This window comes from Strix uralensis, chromosome 6 (assembly GCF_047716275.1).
Source record: "Strix uralensis isolate ZFMK-TIS-50842 chromosome 6, bStrUra1, whole genome shotgun sequence".
NCBI classification, from domain to species: Eukaryota; Metazoa; Chordata; class Aves; order Strigiformes; family Strigidae; genus Strix; species Strix uralensis.
Genome location: NC_133977.1, coordinates 16,505,876 through 16,524,799, shown reverse-complemented (window position 1 = coordinate 16,524,799; position 18,924 = coordinate 16,505,876). Strand labels below are relative to the sequence as shown.

General features: G+C 39.9%; 1 protein-coding gene across 8 annotated transcripts in view; it reads right to left on the bottom strand.

The window, feature by feature from the left end:
• The window catches only part of INO80D (INO80 complex subunit D), a 49,664-nt gene that overhangs the window by 16,387 nt on the left and 14,353 nt on the right, over positions 1 to 18,924 (bottom strand). For all 8 annotated transcript variants that reach the window (XM_074872979.1, XM_074872975.1, XM_074872973.1 and 5 more), the window contains 7 exons: positions 16,779 to 17,527; positions 14,047 to 14,155; positions 7,301 to 7,525; positions 5,167 to 5,276; positions 3,148 to 3,281; positions 1,503 to 1,720; positions 944 to 1,101 (listed from right to left, as the gene is read on the bottom strand). In XM_074872979.1, coding sequence (XP_074729080.1) covers positions 944 to 1,101; positions 1,503 to 1,720; positions 3,148 to 3,281; positions 5,167 to 5,276; positions 7,301 to 7,525; positions 14,047 to 14,155; positions 16,779 to 17,527 — 1,703 coding nt within the window. The remainder of the gene's footprint in view (positions 1 to 943; positions 1,102 to 1,502; positions 1,721 to 3,147; positions 3,282 to 5,166; positions 5,277 to 7,300; positions 7,526 to 14,046; positions 14,156 to 16,778; positions 17,528 to 18,924) is intronic.

Sequence of the window (18,924 nt, the reverse complement as noted above, 5' to 3'; positions counted from 1 at the left end):
GTGAGCCTGGCACTGGCACTCCAAGGACACAGTTGTACAGCAGTTCAGTACAGAGCTGCAGTGTATGATAACCTTCCAGAATTGCTTGCAGTACACAGAAAATTTCATTCACCACAGTTCACTAGGTAAGCAAGGTGAGAAAAATGAGGAATTACACCTTCCTCTTCAATGGAACTCCCCTCTCTCCACCATCCTCTTCCACATACTACAATACAAAATGCCTCCCAAACTTACTAGACCTAAAGTAGAAACACTTAAATAAGATTTTCTTCAACGCTGCAATAACAAATAGTCTACAAACTCCCTTCTACTTATGACATTACAGCATGGACTTAAAATTTACACAGTCAGTATAATTTAGGTTAATTTCAATTCAAACACAGTCTGACATTTCGTCATATCAGAAAACGACCAAAGAAATAACATACCCCAACTCTGAACTGTTCTAATTTCTTTGTTGTATGTGATAGGTACTAAGCTTTAGAATCCAGAAATTCAGGCACAGTTCTGATCAAAAGCTAGTTTCAAAAATGTATTTAAAGATTTTATTCTCACTCTCTTGTCCTTTTATCAAAGGCCAACATTGACTGTGATTCCAGCCCCACTCGATGGCAGAAAGATGCCATTACTGAGAATACTCTTGATTAAACTGCAACACTGACAGGCAGTAAAAACGTAAAATGAATTATTCAAATACTAAACCAATTAGGATTTTCAGAGCAGTAATTACAAGAGCAAGCAGAGAACTCACACACGAGCCTTCTTAAAGTCTGCTTTACTTCAGAGCTCACAAACAAATAATAGAGGAAATGCACACTTCCTTGTCTAGAATTTATTACCTCTGTAGGAAAGCAGGCAACCCCTCAAAATGCATTTTAGAAACACTCACTTCTTCAGTTCACTGACTGTGTTCATGTTAATATAAAATAAAATAAAATGGTACCTTCAAAGAAATCAAAATCTTGCAAGTCATCGGGCAACCTCGGCAGGACATCAGAGAAGTCCTCCTGATTCAATTCCAAGTCATGTGGAATGTCTGTGATTTCATTGGCGATATCATCGGGCAGCTCATCGGCACTCAGCTCTGGTGTGGAGGGGCTCCTGCACAGAAAGCACCATTAGTCCCCAAGTGCTCAACTCAGATTCCTCTAAATGACAACTGTGAATGCATATCCATCTACAATGGGTGTTTCCCCACACCTTTTTTTTTCCCCCCATCATCTAGGAAAAAAATGCTTTTAGAAAGTTTCTTTAGGAAGCTTACACTTAGCCTATTAATTAAATACATAAGATGCAGCATCAGGAGCAAGATGTTTTATCCATCAAACCCAATAATCGCTCAAATCTGAAATGACCCACTCTAAGGCCTTTTTTTCAAGTCACATGCAGTTTCTAGCCTTGCTCCAGTCACTGATCAGCACAGCACCATCACACCTTTCTACAGTGCTCATTGACAACGTTCAAGCTAGCAGTGGGCAAACTGGGGCAGGGCTACCACTGACCGTATGTGGGGCATCTCTACTGGCAGTGAGACACTAGCAGGCATGGTGAGGTTCCCTTGGGGCACTGCAGGAGGAATGGGTTTCTGGGGCCGGCGTGGGCCTCGCCTTCTCTTCTTCTTATGTTTTTTGGTAAGTGCAGGTGGCTTTGTTTTTTTCCTGGGTTTCCTCTGCTGCTGGTGCTGAACTTTGCGGGAGCTGTCCCCTCTCAAGAAATTGTCCTTTGGGAATGAAACAATAGCAATGGAAGCATATTAAGAACAAGTATCACTTTCCTTGCTTTCTTCCCCACCTAGTCATTCCACAGACATTCACACGTAATGCAAGAGAGACTGCTAACTTACACCCAGGCAAGGTTACAAAATTTAAGCTGTTTCCTTCCTCATTGATCCCAATGGCAAAAATCACATAGACCAAATTATGAGGTATGCTAAACAGGAGATAGTGCAGTGTCACTTTAAAAATAATCATAGCAAACCCTAACTAAATCAGTAGAAAACTGTAACCTTTGGCAGAATTCCTGTAAGTATTAAAGAGAGAACACTGTTGTGAGGTGGCAATAATGGGGATAGTGTGCAGCAGCTGAAGCCAGCATCCTCAAGTGCCCGCTGCCATAAAAGAGGGACAGCACTGAAGAAATAGAATTAATACTGTAGGGCTAGGGTAAGGACGTGGGTAAACAACTAAGGCCTCAATGCCTTTGAACAACAGTCACTGACCAATTAAAAAATAAATCAAACCGTCATCAGTTTTCAGCTGCCATCATACTGGGAATGGCAGAGGACTCTATGTGCTACAGAAGTAAACCCTGAGAGACAAACTGAAGATTGCCTGGGAGAGGGGGAAAATCCCATACAAATCTGTGTAGCGCAGACCCTCACATTTTAATCCAGAAAACTCCATAATTCACCAGTATTGAAGAGGCTGGACAAAAACAGTAACAAAAAACCCACAACCACCCAACAACAAAAAAAAAGGCAGTTTTACACCTAATGCCTTGAAGGAGGGACAAGACAGGAACGGGTTTGTGAATCATCCTAAAAGTTTTGTTCTGGAAGATGGGAGGCATAAAAGGAGAGCAGAGAACATCATCTTAATTTCTGCATTCTCTCAGCTTGTAGTAGGCCATGGATCCCTGAAGGAGGTTAAAGATAAATTCTAATACTCACCAAAAGGTATAAAAAGTAGCAAACCCATTATTTGTATGGTTGTAATTGCTATCTACACTTCCTCTAGAAAGTATTCTGGGCCCCATGTAGTGAGACTACTTGAGATGCAGTGTTCTTACCATACCACACACATACTATATTCAGATCCAAAGGCCAGGAGTGAGCCCAAATAATATGACCACAGGATCACTCACAATGATTTTCTATGTCTCAATTCAAGAGAGGAATCAAATTTCTTCCAGTGAAGGATATTCTCATGCACACTTTATTACATCCTCAAAAGTATGTAAAAGATTTTCACAACATACTTTATACTAATTGGAAATGTTTGGCATGTTTTACCCTCTTAAGTAAAAGGAAACGAGCTCTTAAGTTCATAAACTTGCTGGTTGTCAAGCAAGGGTTCATAGAAAGACTGGGGTTAAAACTCCTGATCATCCCAATACACAAATAATTAATAGTTTTGGCTTTGCACGTACCATTTTTTTGGCATGTTCTTCGCACAGAGGTGTCTGATGTGTAATGTCAAAAACTGGCACAGAGCACTGTTGACCATCTGCAAACTTGGCTGTGCAACTTGAGAAGAGCTGCTGAGAACGGTTCAATAAGATATCTGTGCATTTCTGCATCAGGAATAACACATGAGGCAACGATAGAGGAACGCCCTTTGATTTATCAATCTGATGAAGATCAGAGCCTTCAACTCTAGCTGTCCATAGATGCTATTTTTAATGAGTACCTTAACTTTGTTATTCAAGTTCAAAGCTAGGTAAGGCTCAAACCCAACTTTTAAAGTGAAAAACTGCATTCATGCAGAATCTCTAATGATTTTATTATATATTGAGATAGTTTTATAGAAGCAGCCATTTCACTAATGAGTTCTTAGCAAAAAGAAGCCTTTTCCTGGAGTCTTAATCAATAGATCAATAGTAGCAGTTGGAACAGTGTAGTCAACAGGACTATTTCCTTACAGACTAATGACAATCCATACCAAAACATTAAAGAAAGAGTATTTCTTAATTCAATCTTTTAAGGTACATTCTTGGCATTTATCTTTAGAGCACAGACAAAGAAGTTTCAAGATCCTTCCTGCTCCTCTGAAAAAAAGATGTGCAATCAGACAGAAAGGTCAAGTAAATCCAAACGTAAGCTTGCTGAGATTTCCTTCAGAAAAATCCCCTGCAGGAGTGAGAATGTTTCCACACTTACTGCAAATCAAACAGATATTTCATTGTGTTTTTTCAAACAACATTAGAAGCACTCCTTTCATCTTGAACAGTTCACAGACCTTAACATCACTATGTATGTTCATAAAACATCAAAACACAAAAGAAAGGACAAAGAAAATGGAAAACCTGCGGAACAGTCCAGATGACAGACTTGGATGGACAGGTCAGAATCAAGAGCCTGTTCATTTTAGGACAGACTGTTTCCATTGAGAAGGAAGTGCAGAGGGAAAAAATGGGCACAAATGCAAAATCACTAGTCTTGACATCTCTGCTCTACACACACCAACAAGCAAGACCACTTAAACTTAAAATTAAAAAATCAGAATCATGTGGCAAATCCCACACACAGCTGCATGCTATGGTGCTCTCTCATAGAGGTTTTGAACTGCTCTGCAGAGTACTTTTATGGGGCCTGCAAAAATCAACCAAGAAAAACAAGCCATCTGCAAAACAAAAAGATTGAAAAGGTGCTGCAGTCTGATACTGGAACAGATCAACACCAGTCACTTAAAATACCAAAACCTAAAGCTCCAACAAAAGGAGTCACTCCAAGAAAAGCGCCAACAATTCTTCATCTAAAACCAAAAAAGACAAAGTCTGCAGAATTCTTAAGTATTCCAGGTCAGAAGTCTGCCTGTTCATAATCTTCAGAATCAAACTTCACATCTAACATGTTCTCTCCTTTCTGAGATCTTCATGCATTGACTCTTAACATCCTTTTCAGGCTTTGCTTGAAATTTCAAGCACTGGGAATTCTTCCTCATCTAGAATATGGATTCTCTGACTCCTTCTATTCTGCTCTTTAAACAGTGCAAAGTATCAGAATTCCATCTTTCTAGTCAGTGTAAGCCATCTTTTTATACTATGTGTAAAAACTTGTTCCCATAAATCCTTCATAGATAGTTAGTCTACTGGAACCTACCAAGAACTGCATGAAAGCCATAAGGCTGAAAGCCACATGGTTTGTACCAAGATATCCATGAAAGATGATCGCTTTTGTAAAGGCTCCTTGCACCCACTAAATACAGCTTACAAAGTAAAATGGTGTGACTATGACAGATACCAGTAGCAAACTACTTATCTTGACTGTCTACAGACCCAAATCACACAGACAAATTAAAAGCAAAGTAGTTGACAAACACTCACAAATAGGTATTTCTTTGTGAAAATGTATCTGTCAATGCAAAAACCTAACACAAAAACAAAACCCCCTAAAAGAGAACAGCTGCCATGCCTGAACGCAACTCCCAAACAGAGTTAAGAGGATACGCTGAAAACAATGCCTGGTGAATGGAAGGGCCTTGTTAGTGCACTGTTCTCCCTTCGAAGTCCCACTACAGGTTGTTGGTTCTGCATCTCTCTGCCTCGCTTGGCTTGTGCTGAAAAGAAAAGCATAAAAGAGCTTAGAGACAAAAACCCAGTCTCAGGTGGTTACTTAGCACAACTATTGCACTGAACGTGGCACAATAGGATGAAAAATTATAACACACATGTGTGTGTCATGATCCAGATGGGTGCACACTACAACCAGACTCTACACAGGGATACAGAATAAATGTCAATGACAAGTGAAGGTGTGACTGCAGTAACAGGATTATTGTTTATTTCACAGGACTTTAATTGTAATGAGAGGTGCTGTGTGCTACTACCATATAAATATTAGAACACCTTGCAACAGAGCCAAGGACAGCAGTAGGTGAGTGTCAACACAGGTGACCCTTAAAATGAGGTCAATCTTTAGAATACAATGTATTGGGTATGCCTACATGGGCAGTCAAGTGCACTTCCAAGCCTGTTCATAAATCAAAACATGCCGAGCATCCCCAGAGCTTACATGCAAGCATGTGCTCAGACAAACTTAGACTGAGCTCTGGAGTGGCAGAACCTGAGCGTGATCAACATGGGTAAAAGCTCTCCTTCATCAACGTGCTACAGCCCAATCCACCAGCAGGTGCCCGGAGCTGAGCGCTTCCTCAGCACAGCCTCAATGCTTTGAGCCTGAGCTGCAAGCAGGCGACCAGACAGCAGTGTGGATGAGTACTGCAAGCGTTACACAGCTCGCTTGGTGTTAGCCTGCTCTCGAGGCATTTGTCACCTTCATGTAGATAAAGCTGGCGATTCCAGGGCTGACTTTCACCTCTGTACACGTTGTTTTCTAGGTGACAAAAAGCTGTCTGTAGCCTGACTGCTTTCCTTCAGCCATTTCTGTCATCGACTGCACTTTGACTGAGCAAAGTTTTAGTTAGCAATATTACTCATGTGAAAAATTCCATAACTAAAAAGACTCTGTGGTTACTTAAATTGACCAGAGCAGTGATGACAGGCATACCTGGCTTTGCCAGTTGACCCAAAACATAACCTTTTTTGCCTAATAAAAGGCAAAAATAATGGGAAAAAAAAAAAACATCAAGAGCTTGCTGGTTTGGCAAGGTTTTGCTGCAATTTAAGTTTGGAGACATTTATACAACTTCATAAACTAGTAATGTACCTCTATGTTACACCTCTGAACGGACCTTCAGTATCACTCCACCTCCCCAACAATAAACCCTTCACCTGTCATGAACCACAGCCCACTGTCCAGGAACAAAAGCATCCCATAACCAGAATATACTCTCAGTACCCTGCTCCAGCATGCCTCTCATGCTAGCCTTCCCTACCCCCCACAATCACACATCCTGTAAAGCAAAACCACAACAGCACAAGAATGCTGCTGATACCCCAGACATAATGCCAGGGTTCAGACTTACTCTGTTCCTGCACAAATATGAATCAACCAACTCTCAATATGCTGAGAGCTAGAGGGATGTTGACATTATCTAGAAAGAATTCCCACAGAAGGTAACCTTCAGACTTGTTAGAAGACATTTATTTTGTTGCCAAGTTTCATTTAATGTTAGATTGAGTTAAATCTAACAAAAAGTATGAGCTTAAGTTTGATTTGCTGGGAAGGTAATTAAGAGGAGGTACAGTGTTTTCAAAAAAAGCTGTGAAAAACAAAATCTGAATTGAAGCAGTGAACTGCAGACCAGACTGCACACCTTCTAAAGAACTGGGCTTAGTAAAGTACCAGATATTTGAAGGCAGCCAAAATACATAGAATAATTAATAAGAATAAATTTTCGCAGGCCACAAACTTCTTTTGTGACATTTAAGAAATCAGGCCCAGATACTGATGAATGAACAATCCACATTTTAAAACACAAAGCTGGAGAATGCCTGTCTTCATGGTAAACACTGTATGCCATGTTTATTTTACTCCACTGACAGGCATTTACATGTCATGGTTTTTCTGCCTTGTGCATGCCTACCAGTTTCAGAGTTCAGCTTTTCAGCTGCTGGATACTCTGCCCATCTCCACCCTGTCCAGACCCCAGGCTACTGCAGTCACAGGGGAAGGTCTAACCTGGTACGAGCACATGTAGCTCTTCGGAGTTCTTGTATCAGTTGCCCAGCACGCTCCGGCTCTCTGCTGGCCGCCTGCAGCAAGGCTTTCCGGAGTGTATGCCGGCATTTCTTCTGACGAGATTCTGCCCGCTCCAGGCGGCAGAGGTGCTTGTATTTCTGCTGAAAGTAAGTGCAAAGTCTGGTCACCCTGGAACTCCTGTCATCTGCATTGTCATCATCGGACCTGAAGAAGGGAAAATAAAAACAAATGGGTTTTAAGTAATTTTTTTTCAAGGAAACTAATTTGTCATTTTAATAGAATTGTTAAGTTGGCATCCATCTTCCAGCCTCACAAACATCCAAAGGCTGAAATCAGGCAGGGATGCTTGAGAAATGGTAAAAGTGGGATCCCTTTTAAATTCTAAAGGTACTTACCCTTCTTAGTATGTCATTATTAGAGATTACATCAATTTATCATCAAGTCTGACACATTTAAATGTCTGGAGCCTGCTGTTCAAAAAAAAAATCTATACAGTTAACCTTTATTTACTGTAAATGTCTCAGCAAATGAGACAAACTCTTAAATCAAAGTGCAATTAATGGAGAGGACAAGGGTGGGGAACTATGTAGTGGAAATTTATTGAAGAAAGGTCATGCTGAAGAAGATGGTCAAATTCTAACAAGTACCAAAACTGCTGACTTCTTCCAATTCCTTTTACCCTGCCAGGTGGTGTATTCCTTTCTAAATCAAAATACACACTCGCACAGCTAACAGTTGATACTGCTTTTCCCTTGCTGCAGAGTTAAAGTAGAGTTTCAGTACAGCCATGGAGAAGAAATTCACATTTAACTCCAAAGGTACCGAGGGAAAAATCAAACCAGGGCTAAGGAATGACAAGATGAAAGACTGATCCAATTCTTTGCTTAAGAAAGCATTTCCCATTAAGAAATCATTTCCCATTTATCTTGGCTTTCTGAATGCCCTGGCACATAGCAACAAGACCATCAAACCATGTCACCATATTCAATGAAATGAAGTAAAAACCGGGAAACATAATAAAATCATCACTGGGACTTGTTAAAACAACAATGTCCATGAAGCTACCCAGAAGTCCTCCACAGCGAGCACTGGTTTGAAGAATGGTTTTCTTGTTCACGGAGCAACAAAGAGCATGCACTGAATCTAAGCAAAGCAGACTTTGTTCAGTTTTTCCTTTAAACTTTTCCTTATAGAACAGAGACACTTTTTGCTAACTTTCCTATCTGTAAAACAAAATAAGGGCAGGAGGAAGAAAGTAAGTCCAAATGACACAAATCACAAGCTCCCAAGGTTCAGACTGCAGAGCTTCGCCAGCAAGAAACAAGGAGTACCTGCACACAGCAAAGTGGACCACAACTAGCTAATGATAGAAGAGATGCAAAATACCAGCCATGATATTTACTAAATATAGTAAGATCCAGAAATGCAAGCAGAATAGCTGTCCCTGAAAGGCAGTATGACTAAGACCTACTTTCCTTCCTGGAAACTCTTATTCCATTCACATGCAGGCCAAATTTAAGAGACTGCATCCATCTCCACTATGGCTGCCCACAAAAACTCCACAGGAGCAAACACTGCCTTGACACAACTGCACATTTTTATAAAGTTTTGTGTAAAGTCAACTGTACTATGTATTTTGTTTGTTAAAACAGATTACAGATTATTTTCTAGAAGCATAAATTACTTGTAATTAACCTCTGCAATTAAATGCTTAGTAGCAAACACAACCTGTTAAAAATATTTAACATATGTAATGTTTAATATTTTCACAGTGAAAAGAAAATACACTTTTAAGATCTCTTAGGAAAGAATGCCTACTGGGAAAAACAACCTGTTTAGAAAAATTTAATTGTGTGCTATTTATAATATACATTTTCCTTTTTCCAGTGTATTAATAGAAAACAGCAATACATGGATGAGATCAATTAGATACAGGTAGGTTTCCAGTCTTAGATATGTCATTACTGCTCTGGGCCAAGATTTGTAAACAAAGTTGCAGGCATACTGATGTAATTTTAAATATGGTTACAAATTAACTTTAAGAAAAGACAGGAATATTCCTTCGGGAAAAAAAAGTGTTTCTTTTGGGTGGAAAGAGTGGTTTTTAATGCAAATGTCTCTGTATTTGAGAGTTTTTGCTTCCCTCCCATTGAAATAGAAAAAAGTCATCGTATGTTAAAACATTTTATCTCATAAACTGCCGTTTATGAGATCATTTTTAAAAAGTAAATGAAGACATATATACAAGACGTAGAAAGAAATCATGCCTGCAGCGGACAAGGGCTTATTTTCATAGAAGGATAGAATGGTTTGGGTTGGAAGACCCCCTGCCATGGGCAGGGACACCTCCCACTAGACCAGGTTGCTCAAAGCCCCGTCCAACCTGGCCTTGAACTCTTCCAGGGAGGGGGCAGCCACAGCTTCTCTGGGCAACCTGTGCCAGTGCCTCACCACCCTCACAGGAAAGAATTTCTTCCTTATATCTAATCTACATCTACCCTCTTTCAGGTTAAAACCGTTACCCCTCATCCTATCCCTACACTCCCTGATGCAGAGTCCCTCCCCAGTTTTCCTGTAGCCCCCTTTAAGTACCAGAAGGCCTCTATAGGGTCTCCCTGGAGCCTTCTCTTCTCTGGGCTGAACAACCCCAACTCTCTCAGCCTGTCCTCACAGGGGAGGTGCTCCAGCCCCTGATCATCTTCGTGGCCTCCTCTGGACCCGCTGAAGCAGGTCCATGTCCTTCTTGTGTTGGGGGCTCCAGAGCTGGACACAGCACTGCAAGTGGGGTCTCAAGAGAGTGGAGTAGAGGGGGAGAATCCCCTCCCTTGACCTGCTGGCCACACTTCTCTTAATGCAGCCCAGGACACGGTTGTCTTTCTGGGCTGTGAGCGCACATTGCTGGCTCACAGTCAGTTTTCCATCCACTAGTACCCCCAAGTCCTTCTCCGCAGGGCTGCTCTCAATCCACTCCTTGTCCAGCCTGTATTTGTGCTTGGGATTGCCCCGACCCATGTGCAGGACCTTGCCCTTGGCCTTGTTGAACTTCATGAGGTTTGCACGGTCCCACCTCTCCAGCCTGTCCAGGTCCCTCTGGCTGGCACATCCCTTCCCTCCAGCGTGTCGACCGCACCACACAGCTTGGGGTCATCGGCAAACTTGCTGAGAGTTTAACTCAATCCCACTGTCCATGTCACCAACAAAGACATTAAACAGCACTGGTCCCAACACTGACCCCTGAGGAATGTCACTCGTCCCTGCTCTCCCCTTGGACACTGAGCCACTGACCACATCTCTGAGTGCGATCATCCAGCCGATTCCTTATCCACTGAGTGGTCCATCCATCAAATCCATGTCTCTCCAATTTAGAGACAAGGATGTTGTGTGGGACAGTGTCAAATGCAATTTTGAGGCAGTTTCTAAAAGTCTATTTGGAATTGTGTTCCCAGGCAAGTAAGATTAACCAAAGCGTATATGTTTAAAGAAACCTAAAAATATCACAATAACACCTCCTCCATTTTTTTTGCTGGGCAAGTACTGAAACTGAAAAGTACTTTTATTGTTGTCCTTTCATAAACAAGTTTACCAAATTCTATTTAGTTTATTCTCTTAAACTGCATACATAACTTCTGAAGTTCAACTTAATGTGTGGCATTTAATTTTTTAAGATTTCTGAAAGTGTATGCAAACTATTTGATAATCCAAAATGTTTCTTCCCAACCCTTCCTTTTAAGGTTGTCATGTGTAAACATCAGGGGAATTATTGCTCTGTGTTCATGAAGAAAACAAAGGCAGCACAAAGCAGCAGAAAGCAAGAGCAAAAGGCTAGCATGAGCAGTCAGGCATCATCAGGGAACCAGGAGAACATGCTCTCTACTCTGATACACCCCAGCAACTGTACTTCAAAACCCTCTGTAAGGAGGGATTTGAAGAACCTTCTCCCTTTTAGTTCTTCTAGTTATTGGGAGTTATTAAATCCAACTTTGACAATACAGTGTTGATATTTGCTCCTTTGAGTGAGCTGGTACGAGAAGGGACTCCAATCCTCACACTCCCTTTTCAAACTTGCTACTTGAAACACTCACTTTATCTGGATTTCAGCATATGAAGTGAAAAACTACTTTCTTTTAAAGCCATTTGTTTTCCAGTACTTCCTAAACTACAAGACCCAGCAATCAAATCACTAATCTGCAGCACAGATCAGCTCCTGCTTTCCCTCCAAATCGCTGCTCCCAGTGAGGAATTTCTCCCACCCCAGCAGTCTGTCCTGCCAGCCGCCCTGCCTGCACTGTGACTGGTGCCAACTCCTGTGCTACAATTTGAACTCAAACATTTATACCTGACTCGAAGCGCTGCATCCTGGAATCCTGTGACCACAGGAACGCGATTTTTCAAAATTAAAGGACAGAATAATAAAAGCAAACATTCGGCCTGTGTTTCCACAGATGACTGCAACAATATTAATTTTACAGATTAAAAAGCCAGAAGGCAATGTATTTCTGTTAAGACATTCATTTTAAAACAATCTGGTGAATTTTTTCAGAATTTAAGAGCAGCTAGAGTATCACACAAGAAGTTCAACAGAAAGTTAGAGTATTCCCCCCACAATCACAGAACCAGAAATGCTGAGTACAAGCTGTCCAGTAATGTAGAAATTAACTATTTGCTTTCTTTTAATAATCTGTTCTGAGAAACATCTCTCCCACTGTCTTCCATAGAGTCAAACGGAAACAGACAGAACAGAGTTAGCTGGTGGAGAGTTATCCCTTTCACACAGGGACCACAAGCTCAGACACAAATGAACAGAGAAAAAATAGCTTTAATTTTACTACAAAAAACAGTAAGTAAATTCCTGTAAGTTTAGGTATGTGATTTCAGAATCTAAAGGTTTTGGGAAACAACCTCCATTGGTTTTCTGGTAAAATTAGCCTCCAAAATTCAGAGCTGTAACAAGTCATTGGCTGACTACGTTAGGAGCCACCAGTCTGCGCTGCCAGATGAGCAAGACAGACCACATTGCAAAAGTGTCAAAGTGAAACATTTCAGCTAATAAAAACCTCTACAGAAGCTTGCAGAAAAGGAATTAAAGTTTTAGAAGGCTGACATCAAGTGAATGTATCAACGTTTATCCATAAACAAAATTAGGAAAGTTTTTGAAGAGCTAACACTGGGCAGGCTGATGGAAGCAGAAAAGTAGCCAGTACCATACAAAAATTTATCCATCATGATAGTTAAGACAGTATTTAATTGAAGTGCACAAAATGCTAGAATGGAACAGCAAATGTCAAGACAAGGTATTATTTTCTCTCAGTATGTGAAAAGAGTAGGAAGAATCCAAAGGAAGTTAAGACAAATAGAAGACAAAACACACAGAGATGACCTTTATAAATTGACAAAAAAAATAGGGATCTATGGAAGAACCAGATCAAATGTCAAGAGAGAAGAGTGTAAGGGAAGTTATTTAATAGATATATCTGCTTTGAAAATTATGTATGATTTAGAAGTCTGAAAGTCTGTTCACGTTTTCCCAAAACAGTTTATTTAGAAGTTGCCTTTTAAGTTAAAACTAATGTTTGTGAAAGCTCACTCACTCTCTCTGACTGCTGATGCCCTGAAAAACAATGGTCATTCATAACAGAAAAAAACCCTTTATTTTAAAAAAGGAAAGTCTACACACTGCTATTAAGCTTTGATTCACTGAAGGCTCTCAGTATTTAGTATCCCGGTGTCTCTCCTGATGACAGAGATACAGCTTTGTAATTCACCTTGCGGACAATCTTTAGAGATAGTAAGAAGTTCTGGTAAGTTTCAGAATTTCCACGTAATAACAAAATAAAGTTTCATTAACATCATTACTCTAACTGTGATATTTAAAAATTAAACAAATGGGAGAGAGTTTAGTATCAAAAAGTCCAGTTGCACAGTGAAAGAGAATCACATTACAGAAACTACAATCAAATTTTATTGAGACCCCAATTTCCTTTTGTTATCAACACGCTTCAGTTTCATTACAATACTATGCTTGGGATGCTGTGCTTTAACTTTGCACCTTAAAATTTACTGTAATAGACATATATTATCATATCCTGCTGTAAGTTTAGATTCATGACTTAGCAGTATATGGAGAACACCGTAAGTCTTTCTGCACCAGCAGCTAATACCTGTTCTGCTTATCCAATCACATCACTTCCTTTCAATGCTCCCAACTCTTTGACAGTTTATTCAACACTTAATTATGAAAAGAAATGCCATGCCCTTTAAAAAAACACATTAAAATAACATTTTGCACAATTACTGTAAGGATTAATGAGTAAAATATAGCAAGTTTACTAACAAAGTTATTCACAAATACTAGGAAAGACAAGAAACCGATAGCAACTCCCTTCATTTGGTTCTAATTCAGGAAATACCTCTACTCAGCAAGGCACACAAGTTCATGAATAAATCCCACTAAACTCAATTAAATTTAGGCAAATAAGCTTCAATTCTTTCCTGATGCATCCTTCTCATAACAGACTGCACAAAGGTCTCTAAGTTAGGTGGAAACTGGGACAGAAGGCGACAAGCTGTTTCAGAGCTCTTGGAAACAAACGAGTTCAAACAATCCTTTGTTTCAGCAAAGCACTCGAACAAGTGCTTAGGTTCCACTGACTCCACTTGAAGTGAAGCTCACATTTACATGATTTATACCATCAAGGCCAGCATGAATACTAAAGAATCATACTCACTCGTGTCTCTCATAGCCGAGGGTTTCTCGGATAGACCACGCAACCTGGTAAGGGGAGGCTTGCTCTGAATCCTCCAACTCTTCTCCACTGTCTTCAGACCAATCCAGCCCTAAGGGAAATGAAAACATGAAAGGTGGATGAAAAGTATATCCACCTCATGTAAGTCTCTGAGCAAGCTATGGCACAAAAGATGAATGTGTAGTATAGTCACAAGCATAATTATGTTTGATTAAATCATATAATATTCTCAATTACATGGGAAAATTTACAGTAACAGCTCCGTTACAGTGTGAAAATAGCTTGCACTGATTTTTGTCAAATTTTAGTTTTCCTTTTAAAATCCCTGTTGGCTTCTTTACCCATAAGCAGTGGAAGAAAAATCACCAGCTTCCTTATCCACAGAAAAATATTACAGTTTTCATACCAAGCACATGGAATCTTTAGAGACGAGGTAAGAGAGAAGTCCCTGCCACAAAGAACTGACTGCCTGGTAATTTTTAATACTATATGATCTAAATAAGTCACTTTCACTTCTGTTTACATTCTGACCCCTGCTCTGTGCCAAAACACAGGGAGAATAGGAAAATTGTAAGACAGGGCAGCATGGACAGAGATAGATACACAGCTACACAGGATGTTCCTCTGCTCAGCCTCTGTAATTGCCTGCCAAATGCATATATTAGCATGAATAGAGAGCTAAAGGAAGAGATGCAAATAATCCTGCACTTTTACTAAGCAGCACAGTTTCGCTTAATGATGATGCAGTAGCATCAACTTATTGTATGCACCAGCAGCCTCAGTTAGTCAAGCTAAACACAATCGTTGAACAGAACAGCCAGAAGCAGAGCCCAGTAAGTTCTCAGGTGGAACATTTTATCTGGAGCTCCATTTTTTGCAGTTTTTCTTACTCTCTGTCTCTCCCATCCAGTGGAATTCTTGCCAATTCCTTGCAGCAGGTGGGATAAAATTAAGATAGCTTAAGACATTTGATAAAATGCCAGAATTATACTTTCGACTTAAGTGTTTTTTCACTCTTATCTCCTTCCATAAAGGAATAAAAAAACCCCGTTTAATCATTGGATAAAGATGTCTACAATTGATACCGTGACAAACTATTTACCCAAAGCTTAAAAATAAAAGCAGAGGTTGCATTGTTTTGCTTCTAACGGGTACTGCAGAAATGAAGGAATAAAATCTAATCCAGATTCAGCTATACTCACACTGAAGACTGAAGTTACATTAATATCCAATTACACGGCTCTGATGTAGGTACACATGAAACAGCTGCATCTTTTTAAAGACTCTGTGCAGTCATCTCTAGTGCTACTCTATCATAAAAAAGAAATCCTGAAATTCTCTGAACCAGCATAACTAGTCTTTAATATTAAGGCATATTATGAATAAATAACAAATATATTTTCCACTGTCATATAATTAATATGTAAATTCCATTACTTTGCCAAATATAAAATGTTCTAATTCCATATACATACAGTTATGCATCTGCATAACTTACATTTATAGGTCTAATCAGGTTTTTTACTATGCCTCGTTTTTAGGAAAATGTATTCTCTTCACCACTTGAGAATGTAAAACATTAAACACAGAAAGTGATATTCCTGCAGTCTTTCAAAACACAGGTCACTTTCTAAGCTATTGGGGTCTGTGACTCTCAGAAGTGCCTCTGGAGCTGCCATTCCTCAAAAGACCTGCATTATATATAGGACCATCAAAGCGGTTTTCTGATGAACAATGCCCTTTGGAGACATGCTATGGGATGCTAATTATCTTCTGAACAAATAGTCAAGCTATCCCATGAGTGTCAAAGGGCAGATCTTAACAGGAAATTTAAAAAAGGTTAATTGAAATGGCAAAATTTACAGATGTTTGCAATTAAATAAGATGTTATATGAAGAACGTCCAGATTTATTTGAAGTCTTTTTTTTTTTCAAACATCATAAATGGCATTCCTGATCTAGTATCACACACTGACTCCTGTTGCCCTTTTCTCTGTCAGTATTTTACTTCCATAGCAGCAGGCTGGTTATATTTACCTACATTTTCACAAGCAGCAATTGATTATTATGGTTTCTAGATAATAAGTAAGGAGGAGACTATTCTTCCACTGGTATGTGGACAAGAGTCCACCCCTCCAATTACCTTCTGTAATGGTCCTGCCCTCCTGCAGTAGTATTTTGCTTTTGTTCATCCACATTCTGTACACGAATAGGCCCAAGTCAAGCAAAATTCTCTTGTGCTCCAGTTTTCCCAGTCAGGTCAACTGGAAATTTGGATCAGCAGAGAATGATGGGCCAAATCTCCAAACTTTTACATGCTCTCATTTTGTAATGCGCACTTGTCTCATATCTAACATTCAATCTAACCTTGTCCACTCAGGTAGGTACAGCTGGCACCACATTTACTACTCGAGTTGCAAACCTTCTATACAATGTCTGTATCATCCAAGCAAGGTTTTCTACACTTCAGTTTGATTTCTCAAATTGTTAACTGAGCATTAAGAACAATGAAAATGCCATAAACCATATGTGATGGGTGCAGGCATTCCCTTCAGAGAGAACAGGGCTAAAGAAAACACCAAGATATTACCTAATTCAGGGTTATTTTCTAAGGCCCACACGGGAATGCAGGACAGGGCAAGGAAGACATTCCCCTTTTGTCTTTTGGTTTCAGATTTAAAAAATAAGGTGGCAGTGCATCTATTATCTACCCACCTAAATGTGGAAACAGATCAGTGTCCAGCTGCTGTTTTCGAGTGCACAGTTTCACCAGTCTCTGTAGCCGGCTCATGCAGGATGAGTGTGGAGAGAAGGCTGTGGCTTTCATGAGGACCCGATCAGTCCTTGGAGGGTCCATGACAGGAGCCCTGGTGGGTGGCAGGAGGGGCAGAGGTCTCTTGTTAGACAACTGCCGGGCTTGTGCTATAGTGTGTGTGGTGGGTGCCACTCCCTGCATTGGTAGGCTGGTGTTCGGAGGTTGAGGTGACTTGCAGACTACGCCCTGCGATAGCCCTGTCGGCTTTAACGAAGCTGATGAAGGTGGCAGATGGGAGTGCTGCTGCTGCAGAGGCTGCTGCTGCAAAGGTGCAGGAAGGGGGCTAAAGTGCTCTTGGCGAACTTTTAAAATCTCTGTCTCTCTCTGGCGCTGCCGGTTTTGAGCCAACTTGCTCTGCAACTTTTTCCTCACTGTTGCCCCTTTCTTTAGGTCATCATCCTCCTCATTGAAAGCAAAGGGGTCTTCTAATTCTGCCTCCAGGTAGTGGAGAGGAAGCCTAGCCCCTGGAGGGGAGAGGGACATCCCATCCAATCCATTGGGCATCTTCAAGGCCAGGGTGGGCACTGTCAGACTGAAGGCCATAGCATCCATCTGATGCCTGACCTTTACCTCCTCTATGGGATCATTCTTTTTCTTCCTCTCCTTTTTCGGTATAAAGCCAAGTACCTGCAGGTGGCTGTTGCAGTACCTTTGAAAAGTAAAAGCAGTCAGTTATTAACTCAACTCTTGTAAGTAAAATCCGAAGAAAATAGACATCACTAAAGCGAAACCCCCTCACACACATGTCATGTGAATATAGTTCAAAACACAAGAGGTTTTATAAGAAGTGTACACAACTGCTTCTAATACAACAGACAACTATGATGTTCCCAAACTGTAACAGAAAACAAAAAACTTATACAAGTGATAATTTGTAATCTTAAAATATAAAAGCCTTCATTCATTATTCATAGGAGATTCACACACCACCATGCAAAACATTTACTCTCTAATAGGGTAAATACTCAGAAAGCAAAGTGAACAAAACAAATGGACTGTCTGATACATAAAACAGTAAGAACTTGAGCCAAGCTCCCCAAAAAAAATACACTGAAGACTACTTCCTTTCATTTGGCTTTCTTTCACTGGAAGTAGTTAACATTTTCATCTACACACACATTATTATTATGAATTCCACTGTAGTAGGAAGCAGTTTCTTATATGGACAATTTCACTAGAGATACCTGTTGAGAAGGGTCACTATTTGCACTTAATGAACAAGTAGCATAAATATTTAAGTTGTTTTAGTAGTTCTAACATGATGAATTTTGTATCCAGAGCATTAGCTGAATGTTCTTCAAACAAAAAATCTAGTTTAAAAGAAATTCTCTGCCGCTAGAAAATGTTTACACAATGCCAGGAATATGTATACGTATAATCCACAAACACAGATTTTAAGCTCTTCTAATATAAAAAAAGCTTTTAAAGTCACGTTATTAAAAAAAAAAAGTCTTTGAAAGTTTGTAATGAAAATGAAGAGTTATGATCACAGATAACATACTAAGAAGTAAACAATTTATTTTTGTCTGATTAAAACAAGCAGGTGACAGAAACGTAGGAACCATGATCTGATCCTTTTCCTGTTTCACACAGGCAGTCCCTCCTGCCTCTGTAAAATGCTACCAGCAATCAGACTTCTGCCCTTGCAGGATTCCATCTACAACCTGCAGCTTATAGATGAAAACAAAGATATGAGGAAAGAGTGATGATACCTACATCAAGGTATTTATGGACAAGAAAAGAAATACCCATGAAGGTATTCTTTAAAATCTGATCAGTATGAATCTGAGAAAAGTATGCTTTGTTGAACAAACAGGTTAAAATGAAATTATTCCTGGTCTTCATGGAGAAAAAATAGCTGAAAAGCCCAAAACTTCAGTTTAGTGACTTTCAACTTGTTGACCCACCCTAAAGAAGCAATGTGTGAACTGCTTCTAAAAGGTGCATAAAAGGTAAAAACAAAAAAGCAAATTCATATATGCTCCTTAATGATCTCCATATATGTAGTTTCTTGAGGGATCCACAAATCAGAAAAGGCTGAAAAAG